Raw genomic sequence first — 18,475 nt, 5'->3', positions numbered from 1 at the left:
CTAGTGGGGCCTCGCAGGTTCTTCTCCACCACCTTGGCCTATTGAGTTGACAGGCAGTGCTCACGGTCCAGTGTTTTGCATTAGATTCTGATACTTTTTTTTTTGCAAGGGCGGGGCCCAAACCAGCTTTATTGTGTCTTGTTAAAATAAAAGTGATACGTGCTAAAACCAAGAATCAAAGTGAAAGAAGAGCAAAGGAAATAGATAATCCATAATTGTAGCATATGAAACGACTCTTAACATGGATGTAATTACAAAACTCACACAACGTCGTACATGCATACACACACAAGTGGAACCATATGATACATATTGTTTTCCAGCCTGCTTTATTCACTTTAAGACGTGGGTAACTTCATTTCTTCTTCACTTTAAATGGCTACAGAGTATTCAGCTCTATGAATATTATTTAACCAATTTCCTAATATTTTTTCTTTGCCACAGTTATTTATCCTTGTGCCTAAACCTTTGGGCACATTCATGATTATTTCTTTAAATTCCAAGCGGGCAGCGGCTGAGTCAGGGGGTATACATGTTTTTGATTTTGATACTAGAGCCAAATTCTCTTCCAGAAAGTGTTTTTAACATTTGTATGGGGCTTAGCCAAGAGTGCAGGAGAGCAGCAGGCGCCCCACTACCTTCCCTGTGCTGGCTATAGTTTCTGGTTTATTCCGTTAACTGATCAGAAAGACTTTATAAAAGCAGAGTATGAAATAGCGAGTCTCACTTTAGAATAAGGTAATGCTGCTGATACATATTTATGCGAGGGATTTCCTCAAAGCCACTGAGGAAGAGCCGTCCACACTTTTAGATGGTGCAAAGAGAGGATCTCCACGGGTCTGTGTAGTCAGGACTGGTTGCTTAGATCGTTAAACTTGGTGTCGTATATGGATTAATGCCCAGGGAAAAGGCATTTCGTAGATACATGAAAGGGGCAAAGCACAGAATTAACTTTTTTTTTTCTTGTCTAATGTTTTTTTTTCCTTTTAAAACAGGAAAGATGCAAAGAACAATGAAGTGTCCTTTTCTCAAATTAAGTAAGTCTCTAGTGTTATGAGCTTTATTTTAAGACATTCCATCCCCCATCCGTTCAGTAATGGTCTAGACAATTTTTGATGGAAACTGCTGTCCCTTTTCCTGATTGACACATCTGGCCAGGAGCGTCCAGAAGCTCTTGCTGGCTTTGTTATTCTGCAAGGAATCTGTGGGGGTCGGTCTCCTGCACTAGCTTCTTGCCATGGCCACTACGGCAAGTAGGACCATATGTACAACATTCTACCAACACTTCCACGAATAAATAGATGTTTTGCGATTAAAAAATAGGTTATCCAGATCTAGGAGCAGAGAATTTGCTCAGAGTTACAAAGCCGAACAGTTACGTCACGGGGCCTAGAAGTCGAATTTCCGAATGCACGTTTCTGAGTTTTGTAAATAACATGCCACTGACCCCTCCACCAAACTCCCTCCCTCCAGAAAAGATTACTATGGATTGTCTCCTTTGGGGAAGCTGTTTACTGTCACCTCCAAGGGCATGGTTGGTTGAGTCATTTTTTCTAATTGCCTATTTTTTTTCTTTCCCTTTCTATGGTGAAGACCTAAAAAGTGAGTAAGCTCTTGGCTTTTTAAAAAATAACTCGCATTTTTCTATTTTAAACTTGGTTGAACGTATAACGTCCTAATACGTTGTTTTGTTTTCTTAGATCCAAGCTAGTCAGAGTGGAGAATTTTGAGACTTACTTTAAGAAACAGCAAGCTGACTCCAACTGTGGGTTTGCAGAAGAATATGAAGTATGTGGTTGTAAATACTGTGCTTTCTGTTGCTTCGTGTTCCCTGAAAGTTGTAAAACTGCCCATTTTCGTTTTATGGTGAAGCTCTGGGTAAGAGGCAGCCCGTGGGAGGGGGCAGCAGCTCTTGTGTTTCCCCCGGGGTCACCCTGCTGCCGTGTGGCCTGTGAGCACTTAGGTCAGGGTTGGGGAACGTCCATCCCCTTATACGGCCCATGAAATCATTTGGTCTGGCCCTGCCAAGGCATTGGGGGTGAGTTAATTACGTGTTTGACCAATATAGCAGGCTAATGTTTAAGTTGATAATTTCATATCGCCTGCGAACGATGTTATAAATATCCAAATGGCCCTTTGCAGAAAGAAGGTTCCCCACCCGTGACTTACTAGTAGATGGACCTTTGATTCTCATTAGTGTTGATACCTAAAGGTTATGCAGAGATACAGAAACTGGGAATTCAAGCTAGAGGGCTGTTAACTATATTTGAACACTAACTAAATGGACAACTTACTTGTTTTATTTTCAGGATCTGAAGCTTGTTGGAATTAATCAACCTAAATATGCAGCTGAACTGGCTGAGAATAGAGGGAAGAACCGCTATAATAATGTTCTGCCCTGTAAGTTGTTTTTTCCCCACATGGCCTTCCTTTTTTTCTGTCCTTGGCCATCGCTGCTTAGCAGTGGAAGGAAGGGGAATCAAAATACCAACTAGCCACTTCCACAACCGTTCATTAGTCACCTGCGGTGTGCTAAGCACTGTATTCCGGCATCTTCCATGGAATCCAGTCCTCACGACAACCTTATAAAATAGGTAGTGGGATATTTATTTTGCAAATGAGGAAAATGAGGCACAGAGTAGCTAAGTGACTTGTGGCAGGACCAGGCTTGGGCGAGGTCTGTCCGTCTTTTTTTTTTTTTTTAATATATATTTATTGATTTCAGAGATGAAGGGAGAGGGATAGAGAGATAGAAACATCGATGAGAGAGAAACATCATTGATCGGCTGCCTCCTGCACGCCCCCTACTGGGGATCGAGCCTGCAACCCAGGCATGTGCCCTGACAGGGAATGGATCCTGTGACCTCTTGGTTCCTGGGTGGATGCTCAATCACTGAGCCATACCGGCTGGGCTGTAGGTTTTGAGGAAAAGGTAAATTGCTGAGGGTGTTACCTGGCTCGTGGCTCTCACCCAAGGATGCTCACAGTGGTGGCTTGTGTCGTCTGAGAAGGCGGGGTGGCCTGGTTGAGAGCTGGGGCCCTGGTGCCAGGCTGCCTGGATTCGATCCTTGATTCTGCCACTGACTGCCGTGTAGCCCCTCTGCCACGGTGACATAGGGGGACTGTGAGGATTAAATGTGGCCGCATGTGTCAGTGCCACCCTGTGTCCCCCCAAGGGGTGACAGGGCCCCTGTGCTACCTTGTACCTGTTTTTCCTCTCTTGTATGTCTCTCTCCTCAAGTGTTTGCTTCTCACGAGGAACTTTTTTCCTCTTAAACCCGCAGATGATATTTCCCGTGTCAGACTTTCAGTCCAGACCCATTCAGCTGACGACTACATCAATGCCAACTACATGCCTGTAAGCGGGGAGAGGTTCTCAGAGCACTGGCTTGTTGGGGTGACCTTCAGAGCTCCCCTTTCTGCTCCTTTGACATTGAATATGTGTGGCTTTCCATTTCTAGGGCTACCATTCCAAGAAAGATTTCATTGCCACCCAAGGACCTTTACCCAACACTTTGAAAGATTTTTGGCGTATGGTTTGGGAGAAAAATGTATATGCCATTGTCATGCTGACCAAATGTGTTGAACAGGGAAGGGTAAGCATCTTTTAAAAATTATATATTATTAAACTTATTAATTTTTTTTTTTTTTTTACTGTGGTGGAAGGTTAAGTATCTTAAACACCATTTGTCTTTAAAAACACACACACTTCACCAAACAGTAGCACCTGTATTCTTAGAAACTTGTTATCTGTCTTTATATTCTCCAAGTGAAAAGTTAAAAAAAAAATCTTTTTTAAAATAACATAAAACTACAGAGTAAAAAAAAATATTTAAAAACCTATTTTATTATTACCTTCATTTGTGGACAAATAATACTCTCTATTCATTCAGTGACGGCTGCTGGGGTTGGTTAATTCCAGGAGGTGGGTAGATAGCCAGGCCTGGAACAAGATGCTGCTGCTCACGACCCAGCTCCCCCTCCAGCTCTGTGGTTGGGTGCAGGCATTGTGTCTCTAAGCAACCAGCGTTGTCTGTGAGACGGGTACTCGACCAACCTGGTGATTTTCAAACGTGGTTTTTAGCACTGGAAACTTTTCTGGATGCAAAATCTCAGACTTTTCCCCAGATACGTCTCAGCAGTCCCCTCTCCCTTATGATGGCCTGGAATCCCTTGGCCGTTTCCATCTATAACAGTGGTTCTCAACCTTGGCTGCACATTAGAATCACCTGGGAATCTTTAAAATCCTGATTTCTGGGCCTCATCCTCCGGAAATTCTGTTTCTTTGTTGTTTCCACAATATTAGTAACAAAAGCAACAGAATTTCTGGAGGATGAGGCCCAGAAATCAGGATTTTACAAAGATTCTAATGTGCAGCCAAGGTTGAGAACCACTGATCTATAATAATAAAAGGGTAATATGCTAAGTAGATCAGATGTCTTCCGAAGTCATTCAGGACGTCCTTCCTGACGAAGCCGGAGGGAAGCTAGCCCGGGTCCCGGGTCCCGGGTGCCTGCTGGCTGCCGGAGGAGGGAAGCCCGGGTCCCGGGTGCTGGAAAGAAGCTGGTGCCGGCAGCTGGGGGAAAGAAGGCATACTCTTGCACGAATTTTTGTGCATCGGGGCCTCTAGTTGAAGATAAGATTTCTGCTAGTACTAAAACTCCATGTGTCCATAAATGGGTCTGAGGAGAATTGGAAAACATGCTGAAATCAGGAATTCTGTGCCCGAGGAATGGGACCTAATGTTGCTCTGTGAATCTTTTCCCGTAGGTTTTTTTACTTGAAGAATAGGATAGGACTCAGGTCCCTAGACCAGTGGTTCTCGAACTTGAATGCACATCAGAATCACCTGGAGGGAGGTTCCACCTTTAGACTTTCTCATTCAGAGGGTCTGTGGGGCCCAAGAATTGCATTCGGACAGTTCCCAGGGGCTGATGCTTCTGTTGCTCCAGCGTGCCTGCTTTGAGTAGCACTGTGCTAGGGGATGATGGGAACCTTCCATCATTTTTTTCTCTTTTTATTTATTTTTATTGATTTCAGATAGAGGAAGGGAGAGGGAGTAGAGAATCATCCATCGGCTGCCTCCTGCACACCCCACGCGAGAGATTGAACCTGCAACCTGGGCATGTGCCCTGACGGGGAATTGAACTGTGACCTCCTGGTTCATAGGTCCACACTCAACCACTGGGCCGTGCTGGCCGGGCACACACCATTTCTTTCAATGTTCTTTTCTTCCCTTTCATATAGCAGATATTTTCCCAGCCCAAGATTGTGTAAGGTCCTGTGGCAGGGGCTGGGCATGGAGGAGGGAAAGGTAGCAAAGAACAGTGAGAGATGGTTCCCATCTTCTTGTGATACCGAAGGTAGAACTTTGCACCCCCTTCTGGTATCAGGAGAACAGCCCATTAATGCGCACAAAGAGAACATAAATTATGAATGTACATGAAGGTTATGGGCTGTTCAACCCAGGGCCTCACACATGGAACATTATTATAAATATCTGTTAGACAAACAAAAGTGATGTATTTAAATGAACAAAGACTATGAGGATGACTTTAGATCAGTGGTCGGCAAACTCATTAGTCAACAGAGCCAAATATCAACAGTACAACGATTCAAATTTCTTTTGAGAGCCAAATTTTTTAAACTTAAACTATATAGGTAGGTACATTGTTATTAACTTAATTAGGGTACTCCTAAGGCTTAGGAAGAGCCACACTCAAGGGGCCAAAGAGCCGCATGTGGCTCGCGAGCCACAGTTTGCCGACCATGGCTTTAGATGGACCCTTGTTCATCTTAGCTCAGGGGAAGTGGATGATACTGATTCTGGGTGAAAGGGGAAGGGAGCCAGTCTATTTTCTGCACAAGATGCTCCATATATGTTATTTCTTTCCTATAACCGCCCTGTGAGGTATTATCAGTATTTTATAGATGGGAAACTGAGGCTCAGGGAGTTTAAGAACTTGCCCACAAGGTGGCAACAAAAAAAAATCCAGCTGGTTAAGAGATGGAGCTGGAAGTCCACTCCATGTCCGTGTATGTTCAAGTTCTGTGTTCTTTCTTGGAGCAATGGTCCAGAAACTGGGATCTTAGGAAAAATGCAGGCTCCATGCCTGGTTTGGAGTTTCTGGAGGTGGGACCCAGGCATCTGTTTTTTTTTTGTTTTTTTTATTTCTTTATTGATTTCAGAGAGGAAGGGAGGAGAGAGAGATGGAAACATCAATGATGAGAGAGAATCATCGATCGGCTGCCTCCTGCACGCCCCCTACTGGGGACCAAGCCCGTAACCCAGGCATGTGCCCTTGGCCAGAATCGAACCCGGGACCCCTCAGTCCGCAGGCTGACGCTCTATCGACTGAGCCAAGTTGGCTAGGTGTTTTTAAAGCAAAATAGATCTCCCAGGTTTGGAAGCCACCAGGTGTAGATCATACCTTAGAAAGTTGAGTATGTGAGTGTGTGTATGTATGTGTTGTTGTTTGCCAAATGGGGTTGCAGATATTCTTGGAGAGCAGTTGTTTCTTTTCTTTTTAAAATTTATCTTTATTGTTGAAAGTATTACAGATGTCCCCTCCCCCTGCCTCCCCCCCCCGCCCCCCCCCCCCCGCCATTGACTCCTTCTAGCCCGCTCCCGCCCCTTGCCCAAGGTCTTCAACACCCTAGAAGAGCAGTCGATTTTTTATTTTTTTTTCTGTTCACATTTGCTCACCAATTTATAGCATCAAAGATCCTAAAATGATTTCATCCGATCCTGTTTACTGGTGTCTATATTTGTATGGCAGTTAGCGTGTCTTTGACGGTATGGGGCACAGGTCTCATTTCTTCCAGCTGCACATGGTTCTGGGTCTGTCGAAGTTTAGTTCAGTGAACAGTCATGGAGGGGCTGCTGTAGGGGCCACAGGGGACTGGGTGGGACTGCGTCCTCTGAGAAGTTACAGCTGCTGCTTAGCTCTAACTCAATTTTCATGCAGAAATGCGTGCTCAGCGTTGGCCAGATCTGATTTTTCAAGAGAAGCCAGAAATCTGGGTTTCTGTGAGAAATCTTTCAATTTTAAAAGAGTGGGCAACAGTTGTAAATCAAAGCACACACACAATTTTAAGAGTCAAACAGAACCCAACGAAAGGACTTAGTCCCTGATGCCAGTGGTCAATATCTGGGTCTCGCGTGAGAGGCTTCAGTGATAGCAGACGGTGTGATCTCAGTCTTTGTATGAAAATGCACTTTTAGCCCTGGCCGGGTAGCTCCGTTGGTTAGAGCACCATACCAATATGCCACAGTTGGGGGTTTGATCTCTGGTCCAGGCACATACAGGAATCAACTAATGAATGCATAAATAAGTGGAACAACAAATTGATGTTTCTGTCTCTGTCTCTCTCAAATCAATCAATAAAATAAAATAAAAATGCATGTTTATTCTAGACCAAATGTGAGGAGTACTGGCCTTCCAAGCAGGCCAAGGACTATGGGGACATAACTGTGGCAATGACATCCGAGATTGTTCTTCCAGAATGGACCATCAGAGACTTCATAGTGAAAAATGTAAGTAGGAGGTCAAGATGGCTAGGTCTCCCAGAAAATGACCGTATGTTAATTTTAGGGGTGATACTTCTTAGGTTAATATTAACCAATATTTTTTTATGCATTCAAAAAATGTTTTTGCTTTCTTCTTTACAGAATAAAACAATTCATATCTATACACACTCTAAGGCAACCCTGTAGCTTTACTTTCTTAAGGAGCATTTCATGTTATTCTTGAATAAAATGGACCTTAATGGCTCAGCATCCATAGCTCCTTTCTTTCCACTTCCTGCTGACTTGCCCATAGAGTTTTTGTTACAAACCAAGGCCCTTTTGCATTAGTTGGTAGAAACTGTGACATCAGGAACAGCCATTTCCTGTTGGACAGTTTCATTAATAGGATTCCTGAGCATGTACACATGGCTTCCCTGACCCCCCAAAATTGTGAAAACAAATCCAATAAATTGTGTAGGCACTTTAGGAAGTCAGCCTATGTGCCTTTTCTCTTTTGTTAAGGGTGTTTAAAAATAGAAGCAGTGTCAGGAAGTGACATTAGCTTCCGATGGGCATGCAAATGGGCATAATCCTTTGCGGTTTGTTATCAAGGGCATAAAAATGTCCATTTCCCTTTGGTCCGGTGGTTCCAAGTTTGAGAATCTATTCCAAAGAATCAATCTACAATATAGGAGAAGGCTTGTTATTCATAAAAATGAATCTCAGCATTATTCGTAATGGGAGCAGGGGTTTGGAAACGATGCAAATATCTAGCTTTTGGAGAATGGAGAACTAAACTATAGGTTATCTAGTCATTGTGTCATTATTCAGCTATTAGTAATGAAAGCCATGTAAACTGGATAATTGCCATGAACATAATTAAGTGAACATGCTAGGAGACAAAATTTTATGCGCATTATGAATAATACATAAAAGGAAAGCCCGGAAGTGGACTCATTGGTGTTGAATTTTATGGGGTGGGGGTTGGTGAGTTAGGTACTAATGTACGAGAATTATCCTTGAAGATTTCCATAAGTCGTGGATGCAGTGTGTCATATTAAGTATTAACTCTTTACTAATTGCTGTGTCTCAAAGGCTCTGGCCTTAGCTAATATTTTAATTCCTTTTGGGGACATGCTGTCCAAACTCATCTTGCACTTGTGTTGGCTGCATAAATAATGCAATTTATAATAGTGGAGAATTCTTTAAAATGTCACACATATTTCTATAGATTTCACCCATTGAAAATGAACTGGCTTATCCTTGGTTGCTTTTACTGCTTGGGGTTCACCCTTGTGGAAGAGAATTGTGGGTAGAATTGTCCACGTCATTTAAAAATTACTGTTACTATTAATATTATTTTTATTAACTAAACTTCAGATTTTATTCAGATTTAACATTTTTCTACTAAAGCCCTTTCCTGTTCCTGGACCCAATCTAGGATACCATATAGCATTTAGTAAAATATTTACTTTTTAATCACAGAAAATGCACATGTATATTTTCATTTTTAGAAGTGGAAACATAACAGGTAGAGTGAAAAGTTTATTTTGACTGTCACCCCTCACCTGGGCTCCTTTGCCTCCCTGTAGAAATCATACTGACAAGTCCGACCTTCCCTCTTCCCTTCTCTCCTCTTGCCTGTCAAGGCTGGCTTTCTTTGGGTGAATAAGTTTGTGAATGTTACATTTGTGTGTGATGGGGCTTCACAGAACTCTCTCCTGTTTCTGCCTTGTTTTCCACATTTTGAGGAATGTGAATGCACTGTGTTTATAACGTATATGCATTTTTAAAAAAGCCTCAAAGGGTAGCTGTCATAAAGGAGACGGCAATGCCTGCAGTCCAGATGTAGGCATGCACGGTGCAGTCCAGATGTGGACACACACAGGTGCGGGCAGTGCCTGGCTGTGGGCCTAACGAGGACGGTTGAGTCAGGGACAGGAATGGCCCAGCCTGGGTGGAGTTCTGATCAGCAATGTCCATGCCCCCATCCTGGTAGGAAACCGTCTGTGTAATAACTAACTGGTAACAGGGTTCACTTTCTATTGTCTGTCTGCTGTTGACATAGATGTTTTTTGGGGGCGAGGAGGTCCTTTCTCAAATGCCTACAATTCTAAATATTTCCTTGGTGCTTGCTATTTGCCTACCGTGTTATTAAATTCTCCGGAAGATGTGACTTACGAGGCAGTTCTTGCCCTGAGGGCACCGAGTGTCTCAGCTGGATTCGATACATTTATTTTAGGTCAGTGACATTCCCAGGTGGGCTCAGGGATGGGGCTTATGAAGCTCTAAGGAGTGGTAGGTGTGAATGTGAGCACTCTATAGGCAGGAAGCTGTGGTGGGAAAGGGAAAAGGTCTGAACCCAAATGCAGAGGGTGAGGGACTGCTACCACCTATGCCGAGTGTTGGGGACATCACTTTACTTCTTGGAACTTTTGCTCCCTTGTCTTTAAAGGTGGAATAATAAACCCTCCGGCTTGGGTATGTTATGAGGAATTGATGAGTATACTGAAGTTTGTGTAAGCACATTATTAGCTGTTGCACCAAAATAAAATTCTAATTTCTAGTTGTAACCACTCCTGGTTAAAGCCACCTTTCAGCATTTGGTGCAGCTCAGCATTCAGGTACTGCTTCATTTCACAGCCTTTCTGATGTTGCAAGGCAGCTTTTCTCTCAGGCTCTACCCTCTAGTTTCTTCTTCTTCTTTTTTTTTTTTTTTAAATATGTTTTTATTGATTTTTGGAGAGAGAGGAAGGGAGAAATAAACATCGAGGTGAGAGAGAAACACTCATTGACTGCCTCCCATACATGCCCTGTCTGAGAACTGAACCTGCAACTTGGGCATGTGCCCTGACCAGGAATCGAACCGGGACCCCTTGGTACACGGGGCAACACTCAAGCAACTGAACCACACTGGCCAGCGCTAACCTCTCGTTTCTTTTCTTGGCTTTTAGAAGCAGACAAGTGACAGTCACCCTCTGCGACAATTCCACTTCACGTCCTGGCCTGACCATGGGGTTCCCGACACCACTGACCTGCTCATCAACTTCCGGTATCTTGTCCGTGACTACATGAAGCAGAGTCCTCCCGAATCGCCAATTCTGGTGCATTGCAGGTAGGCAGGGGGCGCGTCACCTGAGACAGATTTCCAAGGCAATTCTAAGTACGGACACTTTTGAAAAGCAAGGTCTAGATTGAACGCAGTAGGCATTTCAATTTACAGATTCAGGAAAGGTTTAGATTCGGGGCCACAACTTAGTCCCCAAATCCTGGGACAGGGAATGGCAAACTATATAGCTTGTGGGCCAGATCTGGTAGGTTGTCTGTATTTTTTAAAAACTAGAATGTATTTTAACGTATTTCATATTTACAATATTTTCTTCTAAAACATTTCAATCTTACAAAAATATAGAGGAGAATACCAGTTTATAAAGCATGCCATGAGACCATATGTGTTTCTTTTTGTTAATAATACATTCTAGATATAAAGTCTCCACCTACCAGTCTCTTATCCCATTCTCCTTATGCAGGTGAATGTAGTCCTAAGGTCATGTGCATTAGTCCCTTGCGTGCTCCCATGTTTTATTGCATATGTACATATCTCTCTGGTTTCATACAGCTTTAAACTTTTACCAGGTTTTGTTGTGCATACATCATTCTGCAACCTGCTTTCTTCATTCAGCATGTTGGTTTGTTATTTAACAATATTGGAACACATAATTCCAGTTTGTTTTATTTATTCACTTAAAATATTTTTTTGACATATAAAAAACTGCACGTAACTTAATATAGACAACCTGATAAGTTTGGGGATACGCATATATACCCATGGCACTAGCACCACAATCTATTTTGCTGCCTATTTTTGTGAAGTTGTCCTGGGCCACAGCCATGCTCACTTGTTTGCATATTGTCTGCAGTTACTTTCATGCCACAATGGCAGAAAGAGGCCACTGGCTTGCAAAGCTGAGGATATTTACTGTCTGGCCCTTTGCAGAAGTTTGCCACCCCCTCCTCTAGAACAATGACATGAGCTTTAAAGCGAACGGATGAATTTAAGACAGAAGAAAGGAGGGGGCTGTGTTGCCCTCTGGGGAATAAATTGATGAGACTTGCCATCCTAGCTTATGGTGGCAACTTGACTGGGCCTGAGATCCAAGAAGCTCTAGCAAGGTGGTTTAAAAAAAAAATTTTTATTGATTTTTTACAGAGAGGAATAGAGAGCTAGAAACATAGATGAGAGAGAAACATCGATCAGCTAGCTGCCTCCTACAAACCCCCCACTGGGGATGTGCCCGCAACCAAGGCACATGCCCTTGACCGGAATCGAACCTGGGACCCTTGAGTCCGCAGGCCGATGCTCTATCCACTGAGCCAAACCAGTCAGGGCAAGGTGGTTTTTTTTTTTTTTTTGTTTTTTGTTTTTTTTTTAAAGAGAAAGGGAGAGGGAGAAAGGGAGAGGGAGAGAGAGATAGAAACATCAATAATGAGAAAGAATCATTGATCGGCTGCCTTCTGCACACCCCACACTGGGAGTCAAGCCTGCAACCCAGGCATGTGCCCTGATTGGGAATCAAATCGTCATCTCCTGGTTCATAGGTCGATGCTCAACCACGGAGCCACACCAGCTGGGCTAGCCAGGTGTTTTATATGTGGCATTTGACTCCAAAGGAACTTGAGGATTTGGGCCGCAGTCCCACGCTAGTGCATCCTGATGTGCTGAGGTTTCAGTTGAGCAAACATTTAATGATGCTGGGCTCTGCCCTCGCAGCCTGGTAATGGAGGAGAGCACACACCTGCACAGGGAGGGGAAGCTGTCCAGCAGAGGTCACCCATGGAGACCTGCTTGTTCCCCTTCCCTTCTAGCGCGGGCGTTGGAAGGACGGGCACTTTCATTGCCATCGATCGTCTCATCTACCAGATAGAGAATGAGTACTCCGTGGACGTGTACGGGATTGTGTATGACCTTCGCATGCACAGGCCTCTAATGGTGCAAACAGAGGTGAGGCCAGCATCTGTTGGACAACCCACCCTTCCTGTCTGTTCATGTTACACACTCGTGTTACACTGTTTCACCCTTCCAGATCCTTCTGGCTCCTGGCCGTGATCTAACACTCGATTTCTTTAAGATCCTTAAGTGACATGGGCTTGGACTACCCGATACAGTGACCCATGGTACCGATATCAGTGATGGCGCTACAACCCTAGACAGGATCCTTACCCACTGCCACCGACTCACCCAGTAATCTCAGCAGGTCCCTGAACTTTGGCTTCCGGATTTAACACTCATAAAATTGGCCTTTTCGCTCTTGGTTTCTTCTTTTTAAAAAAAATATGTTTTTATTGATTTCAGAGAAAGAGAGAGAGAGGGATAGAGAGATAGAAACATCAATGACGAGAGCGAATCATTGATCGGCTGCCTCCTGCACGCTCCCTACTGGGGATTGGGCCTGCCACCTGGGCATGTGCCCTTGACCGGAATCGAACCGTGACCTCCTGGTTCATAGGTTGATGCTCAACCACTGAGCCGTACCAGCTGGGCTCACTCTTTGTTTCTAAGAAGCTCTGGCCATACTTAAAGTAAACTAGTGAAACAGACTTATCAGATATTAATAATGTGAAATAGCGTAATGCGGCTTTAAGCGTGAATATAGCCATGTGTCCCAGCCTTGTGCCGGTTAACGAACAGCAGGTCCGTAGCTGTGGGAGGATGGTGGGCAACTGAGAAAGGGATGCTTGGTAGCCACGGTGCCGCTGTGTAGCACTGGTAGGCTGGCTGTCCCTGACATGTTCCCCGCAAGCCGTTCCTAGGCATGTTCTCAACACATATATTGGGAAGTGGCCCTTCTCGAAGCTGCAGGGTGAATGTGCCTTGACCAGGATGAGAGCAGCATGTTCATTTTGTATCAGGCTGTCGCTGTGAATATGTGCCCTGTTTCTGAGTCCAGCAGGCAATGTTCTAGATTTTCTTTCTTTTTTTTTTTTTTTTTGCTATAATTATGTAGAGTAGCGGTTCTCTATCTTTTTTCCTTCTTTGAGAGAAACAGAAATCTTAGACCTGCTTACAAATGATTTTCATGTCCCTTTTTAAATTTTGAAAATAATGTTAACTGTCGATACTAAAAGATCTGACAAAATACAAGGTATATTTTTCTCTTTTACTTTTTTCTTCCCCACTCACACTCCCTGGAAGTAGCCAATGTTTACAACTTGTGTGTATCTTCATAGGCTTCTTGATGTACAGCTGCAGAAAAACACATGCATACACACACACACACACACACACACACACGACATGGAGTATTTTTTAAAAATGAAACCCTATTTTATTTATTTTTAAAATATATTTTATTGATTTTTTACAGAGAGGTAGGGAGAGAGATAGAGAGTTAGAAATATTGATGAGAGAGAAACATCGATCAGCTGCCTCCTGCACATCTCCTACTGGGGATGTGCCCGCAACCCAGGTACATGCCCTTGACTGGAATCGAACCTGGGACCTTTCAGTCCGCAGGCCGACGCTCTATCCATTGAGCCAAACCGGTTTTGGCGAAAACCCTATTTTATATATGCTACTGCCCTGCAATTTATTTCCTCTTACAGCATCATGGATATTTTTCTGTGTTGGCCTCTTCTTCCTCTTTTAATGGATACTACCGATCTGATATGCTGCCTACAGGTGGTCCCCACCCAACTCTACCCCGATCATCCCCCTTAACCCCACCTCCTCTGTTGAGAGTCACAGTTTATTCCTTATTCTGCACATCCTTGCTAGCCAAGAAAATCTTTTAGAGTTTTTTATGATGTGAATGTACGTGTGCATTACCACCTCCACATCCTTCCGCTGCCCTTCCCCACGATTCCGGTATTTCTCCTTGGATGTGACACCGACACATGGCGATGAGAAGTTGGGGCTGCCAGGGGCTGTGGGTGGAGGCACATTCCTGGTTGCCGGTGGGATAAGTTCACTTCTCGTTCCTTGATAAGTATGGAAAACCAGAAAAAGTGAGCATGTTTTTTTTTTTTTTTTCTTTTTCAAATCAGATTTTTTTTTAAAAAAAGACTGTTTTATATGATCCACGCGCGAAAGCCAGGATCGTGTTGGGTTGGATATATTTTAAGGGTCAGAGGTCTGTTTTACCTACTGAATCTTGGAATCTTGCTGAGGGGAGGTCTGGGGAGTCTGCCCCTCTGGCTGAGACTCACTGATGGTGAGGTTCTTGCTCTCTAGAAAGTGATTACCCCTGGACGCGTTAACCTGAAGTGTCTGCTGTGGGGCGGGTGGGGTTGGGGAGCGGGAATCAGTTTGCAAATAAGGGCGGGTGCTAATCTCCGGCACCGGTGCTCACGTGCTTCCTTCTTTCCCCGTGTCTAACAGGACCAGTATGTTTTCCTCAATCAGTGTGTTTTGGATATCATCCGGTCCCACAGGGACTCGAAAGTGGATCTCATCTACCAGAACACAACCGCAATGACAATCTACGAAAACCTCGCCCCCGTGACCACGTTTGGACAAACCAATGGTTACATCGCCTGATTCCAAAGGAAAATCTCTCTGGAGTTAAGGAGGCCACCACACCCACAGCAAAGGAAGAAGCCCCGATGTGGACATGCGTTTAGATGTCTAATATCTTAATTCTTTGTTCTGTTTTGTTAGAACTAATTGAGGGTGTGAAGCTGCCCACGTAACACAGGAGAGATGAGAAGTTGGGGCTGTTGGGGGCTGTGGATGGGTGGTGAGCCAATCAGCTGCATTCCTGGGCCCCGGTGGGAGGAGTTCACTCTTTTCCCTTGAGAATGATGGAAAACCAGGAAAAGTGAGCTACGATTCTTTTTTTTCTTTTTCAAAACAGATTTTTTTTTTAAACAAAACAAAACTATTTTATATGATCCACATGGGAAAGCCAGGATCGTGTTGGGTTGAATATATTTTAAGTATCAGAGGTCTATTTTTACCTACTGAATCTTGGAATCTCGCTGATGGAAGATGCATAACTGTGGACGATGATCGTGCAGGGAGGGGCAGGCGGCGCCTCTCCTGCCCGGGTTTTCTATTTGAACATGTGCCTTTTCTGAATTATGCTTCCACAGGCAGAACTCAGAAGATTTCTCTATTTTTGTATCGAATCTCATAATTGGACTCTGCAGAATATTTAAACGGTAGTTTAGTATCAGAGGCTCAGCCTTCTCAGTAACATTCCTAATCTTGATGAGAGGAGGCCCCTCCCCCACTACCCCCCCCCCCCCCCGTTTCGGGGTCTATTCTTTCTTCCCCTTCCCCCCCAGTTCCCCACAGATGTGTGTATTCAGCCCACTGGTTGAATGAGAGTGGAATTTTTTTTTGGCGGTGGCGGGGGGGGGTGTGGGTAGGAAAGCAAAGGAAACCTACAGTGATGGACTACCCTTTTCTAGTCCCTGTTTTTTCCTTTTTTTCTCATTTCGTATTTGGTAAGAAGGATTATTTAAAGGTGCAATATGTGACTAGTGATTCCTGATGCTCTAGGTTCTTAGCAACGTTTTACTCAGGTTGGCATTTTATGTGTCTGTGTGTGTGTGTGTGTGTGTGTGTGTGTGTAAATGCGTGGCAATCTGTGAACACTTCAGTGTGAAAACAGTGTCAAAGTAATTCCTCCTCCTTCGAAGTCCACTGGCTTTAGTCTGTCTGCGGTGACACATATTGATATCTACTGTATATATATAGATACTAAACTCTCAAAAACAGTCATTCCTTTGAATTGAGGTGTACAAAGTTGGAATTTGTATCGAGATGTAATTATTATTTTTAAAACCTCTTTTCACTATACTGCTGCTGTAATTACTTTGATTTTAAAAAAATGTAGATTAACTTTTTTTTTTTTCCTTCAGGTGTGTATCCACCAAGAATTTCAGAATTTATGTGGGTTAATTTTATTGGTACATAATCTGTAAACTTCTCAAGGCATTAACATGAAAGGATTTGTTTCTTTTTATTTTATATTGTGGCTCAGGTTCTATTGTGAAGAAGTTTTGAGTGTAGCCTCCAATCGGCAACGAAGTACAAGGTCTTATGAAGGAATGTCCAACCCCCGAAAGCCCGTGGCCCTTGGCCACAGCCATGAATCCTGCTGTAAATTAGGATGAATGTGTCCTATTGAAGATGGGGGCGGGGTCCTCTCCGAGCGCCCTGCTCCCTGTGGACCCGTGGGAGCCCTTCTCCTGACCCTGCCTCGCTCCTCAGCTCACCGGCACTTTGATAACGGAACTGGACGTGTGACTGGGTGTTTGGGGTTAGGAAGGGTGAACCACGACGTACTGATACCCTTGATTCAGTTCAGAGGTCCGTGCTGTACGTCTGTTGTCCCCTGTCCCTTTGAGGTACCGAAAGAATGAAAAGGAGAGGCGGTGATGTCTCGTTTTGGGAGGACCTTACTTCCCAAACAGAAATTGCACTTTTTGCTGAATCCTTTGCTGTCTTTGGTAGTAAGCAGTTCATTCAATGTCAGACCCTTCGAGGAAGGGGTTGGCCTGGCCAGGTCAGGCCCTCTGGACCCCACTTCGGAGAGGCCTTTGGCTGTGTAGGTCTGAATCAAGGAAGCCACACCCTTGTGGGGTGTGGGGTGCAGCCGGGTTTGGGCCGATTGCTTCCAGACCTTCACACTGGTCTGGCCCCCAATGCATGCAGAGCTCAGAGTTCCATAGCTTCAATCAGAGGTCCTGGTTGAGGCAGCAGCTTTGTGGTCACACCCCTCCCCCCTCCAATTTGTCAGGGAACCATTGTGATGGGTCTCATCTGGGTGTCACATCCCATGGAGATGCTGTGGGCCGCCCTGCCCCTCTCACTGCCATGGAGACGTCCGAGGAAAGTGCTTGCCTCTAAAAATCCCTTTAAAATGAATGAAAGCAACAATAATTATCATCATATTGTATAGAAACTAAAAAAACAGAAACCCTTCTCCCTTCCACCTGGTGTGGGCTTGGGAACTGGCAGCAGCCGCACGTGCCTCTCCCGCTTGTCATGCCCAGTCCCAGAGGAAGGCCTGTGCTGGGGAGGTCTGGATTCCACGTGGCAGGTCACACGGAGGTCACCATGCCTCTCTGCATCCTCAAGACGCTGTGGACGGGCCAGTGGGGCGGTGAGAGGATTTATAGCACAGGGATGGCAAAGGGAAGATTCCTGTGTAGCTATGAAGGACGTGGGGCTGGGGAGATGGTCATGGAAAGAGGAAGGTGCTTTTGAGCTCCTGCCCCAAACCCTCCCAGGAACAAATAACTAGAATTGGAGGGACCGTGGAGAGGGTGGGATTGCCCTTCGTTCGTAGTTGAGTTACATACAGAAAGGCAGCCAGGGTGGGGTGAGTGGTCCTTGGTTTGGGGGATTTGGGTCATTGGATCTCTTCTCCAAGCGAAGACGTTTTGCCTCCAAAGGTAAATCGAGTGACGATCGGCACCAGGAGGCACTGACATCTGGGGTGTGTTCTCTGTGAGCATGCAGTGACAGCTAGATGTGGCCCATTGGCTCCCTTGGATTTGGGCTTCATCAGTTAGAGGCACCGGGATGGGAGTGGGGGTGGGGGGACCCGCTCTGCAGCTGATTCACGGTTGCTTTTCACGTGGATGAAAAAGCCTGGTTCGCTTTTGGAATGGTTGGTCGCGCTTACTGAGCGAAGCAAGACTTGGCGACTGATGTTGATTTGCCTCCGAAGTCCCAAGTTCTGCGTTTTCAGACTGTCCAGAGCAGCCGAGCGTTCAACATACTGTAGCTTTTTTTTTTTTTTTACCTCCCGTGGGGCACATAAGGGTAGGATGTGTTGATGTAGACTCTAAAACTGTAATTTTCTTGTAACTATTTTGGAATGATGCATATTTCTAAATGTTTGTTATACTTGTACAGAGTATTGCTGTGTTGCTTTTCTTTGTTTTTAAGGAAAAAATGGCCTGAAATTTTTTTTAAAGACTTACAAATACCAAATAAAAAAAAATCCCACC

General features: G+C 44.5%; 1 protein-coding gene across 1 annotated transcript in view; it reads left to right on the top strand.

The window, feature by feature from the left end:
• Positions 1-15,747, top strand: part of PTPRJ (protein tyrosine phosphatase, receptor type J) — a 41,779-nt gene extending 26,032 nt beyond the window's left edge. Inside the window, exons 16-25 of the mRNA XM_023756529.1 lie at positions 996-1,037; positions 1,594-1,602; positions 1,701-1,788; positions 2,310-2,400; positions 3,285-3,358; positions 3,462-3,596; positions 7,418-7,537; positions 10,465-10,625; positions 12,377-12,512; positions 14,889-15,747. Of these exons, the coding sequence (XP_023612297.1) occupies positions 996-1,037; positions 1,594-1,602; positions 1,701-1,788; positions 2,310-2,400; positions 3,285-3,358; positions 3,462-3,596; positions 7,418-7,537; positions 10,465-10,625; positions 12,377-12,512; positions 14,889-15,047 (1,015 nt within the window). The 3' untranslated portion in view covers positions 15,048-15,747. The remainder of the gene's footprint in view (positions 1-995; positions 1,038-1,593; positions 1,603-1,700; positions 1,789-2,309; positions 2,401-3,284; positions 3,359-3,461; positions 3,597-7,417; positions 7,538-10,464; positions 10,626-12,376; positions 12,513-14,888) is intronic.
• The last annotated feature ends 2,728 nt before the right edge of the window (positions 15,748-18,475 follow it).

The sequence above is a fragment of the Myotis lucifugus genome, unplaced genomic scaffold, assembly GCF_000147115.1.
Source record: "Myotis lucifugus unplaced genomic scaffold, Myoluc2.0 scaffold_97, whole genome shotgun sequence".
Classification (NCBI taxonomy): domain Eukaryota; kingdom Metazoa; phylum Chordata; class Mammalia; order Chiroptera; family Vespertilionidae; genus Myotis; species Myotis lucifugus.
Note: the sequence above shows the minus strand (reverse complement) of the source record. Positions and strands in the feature narration are given on the sequence as shown.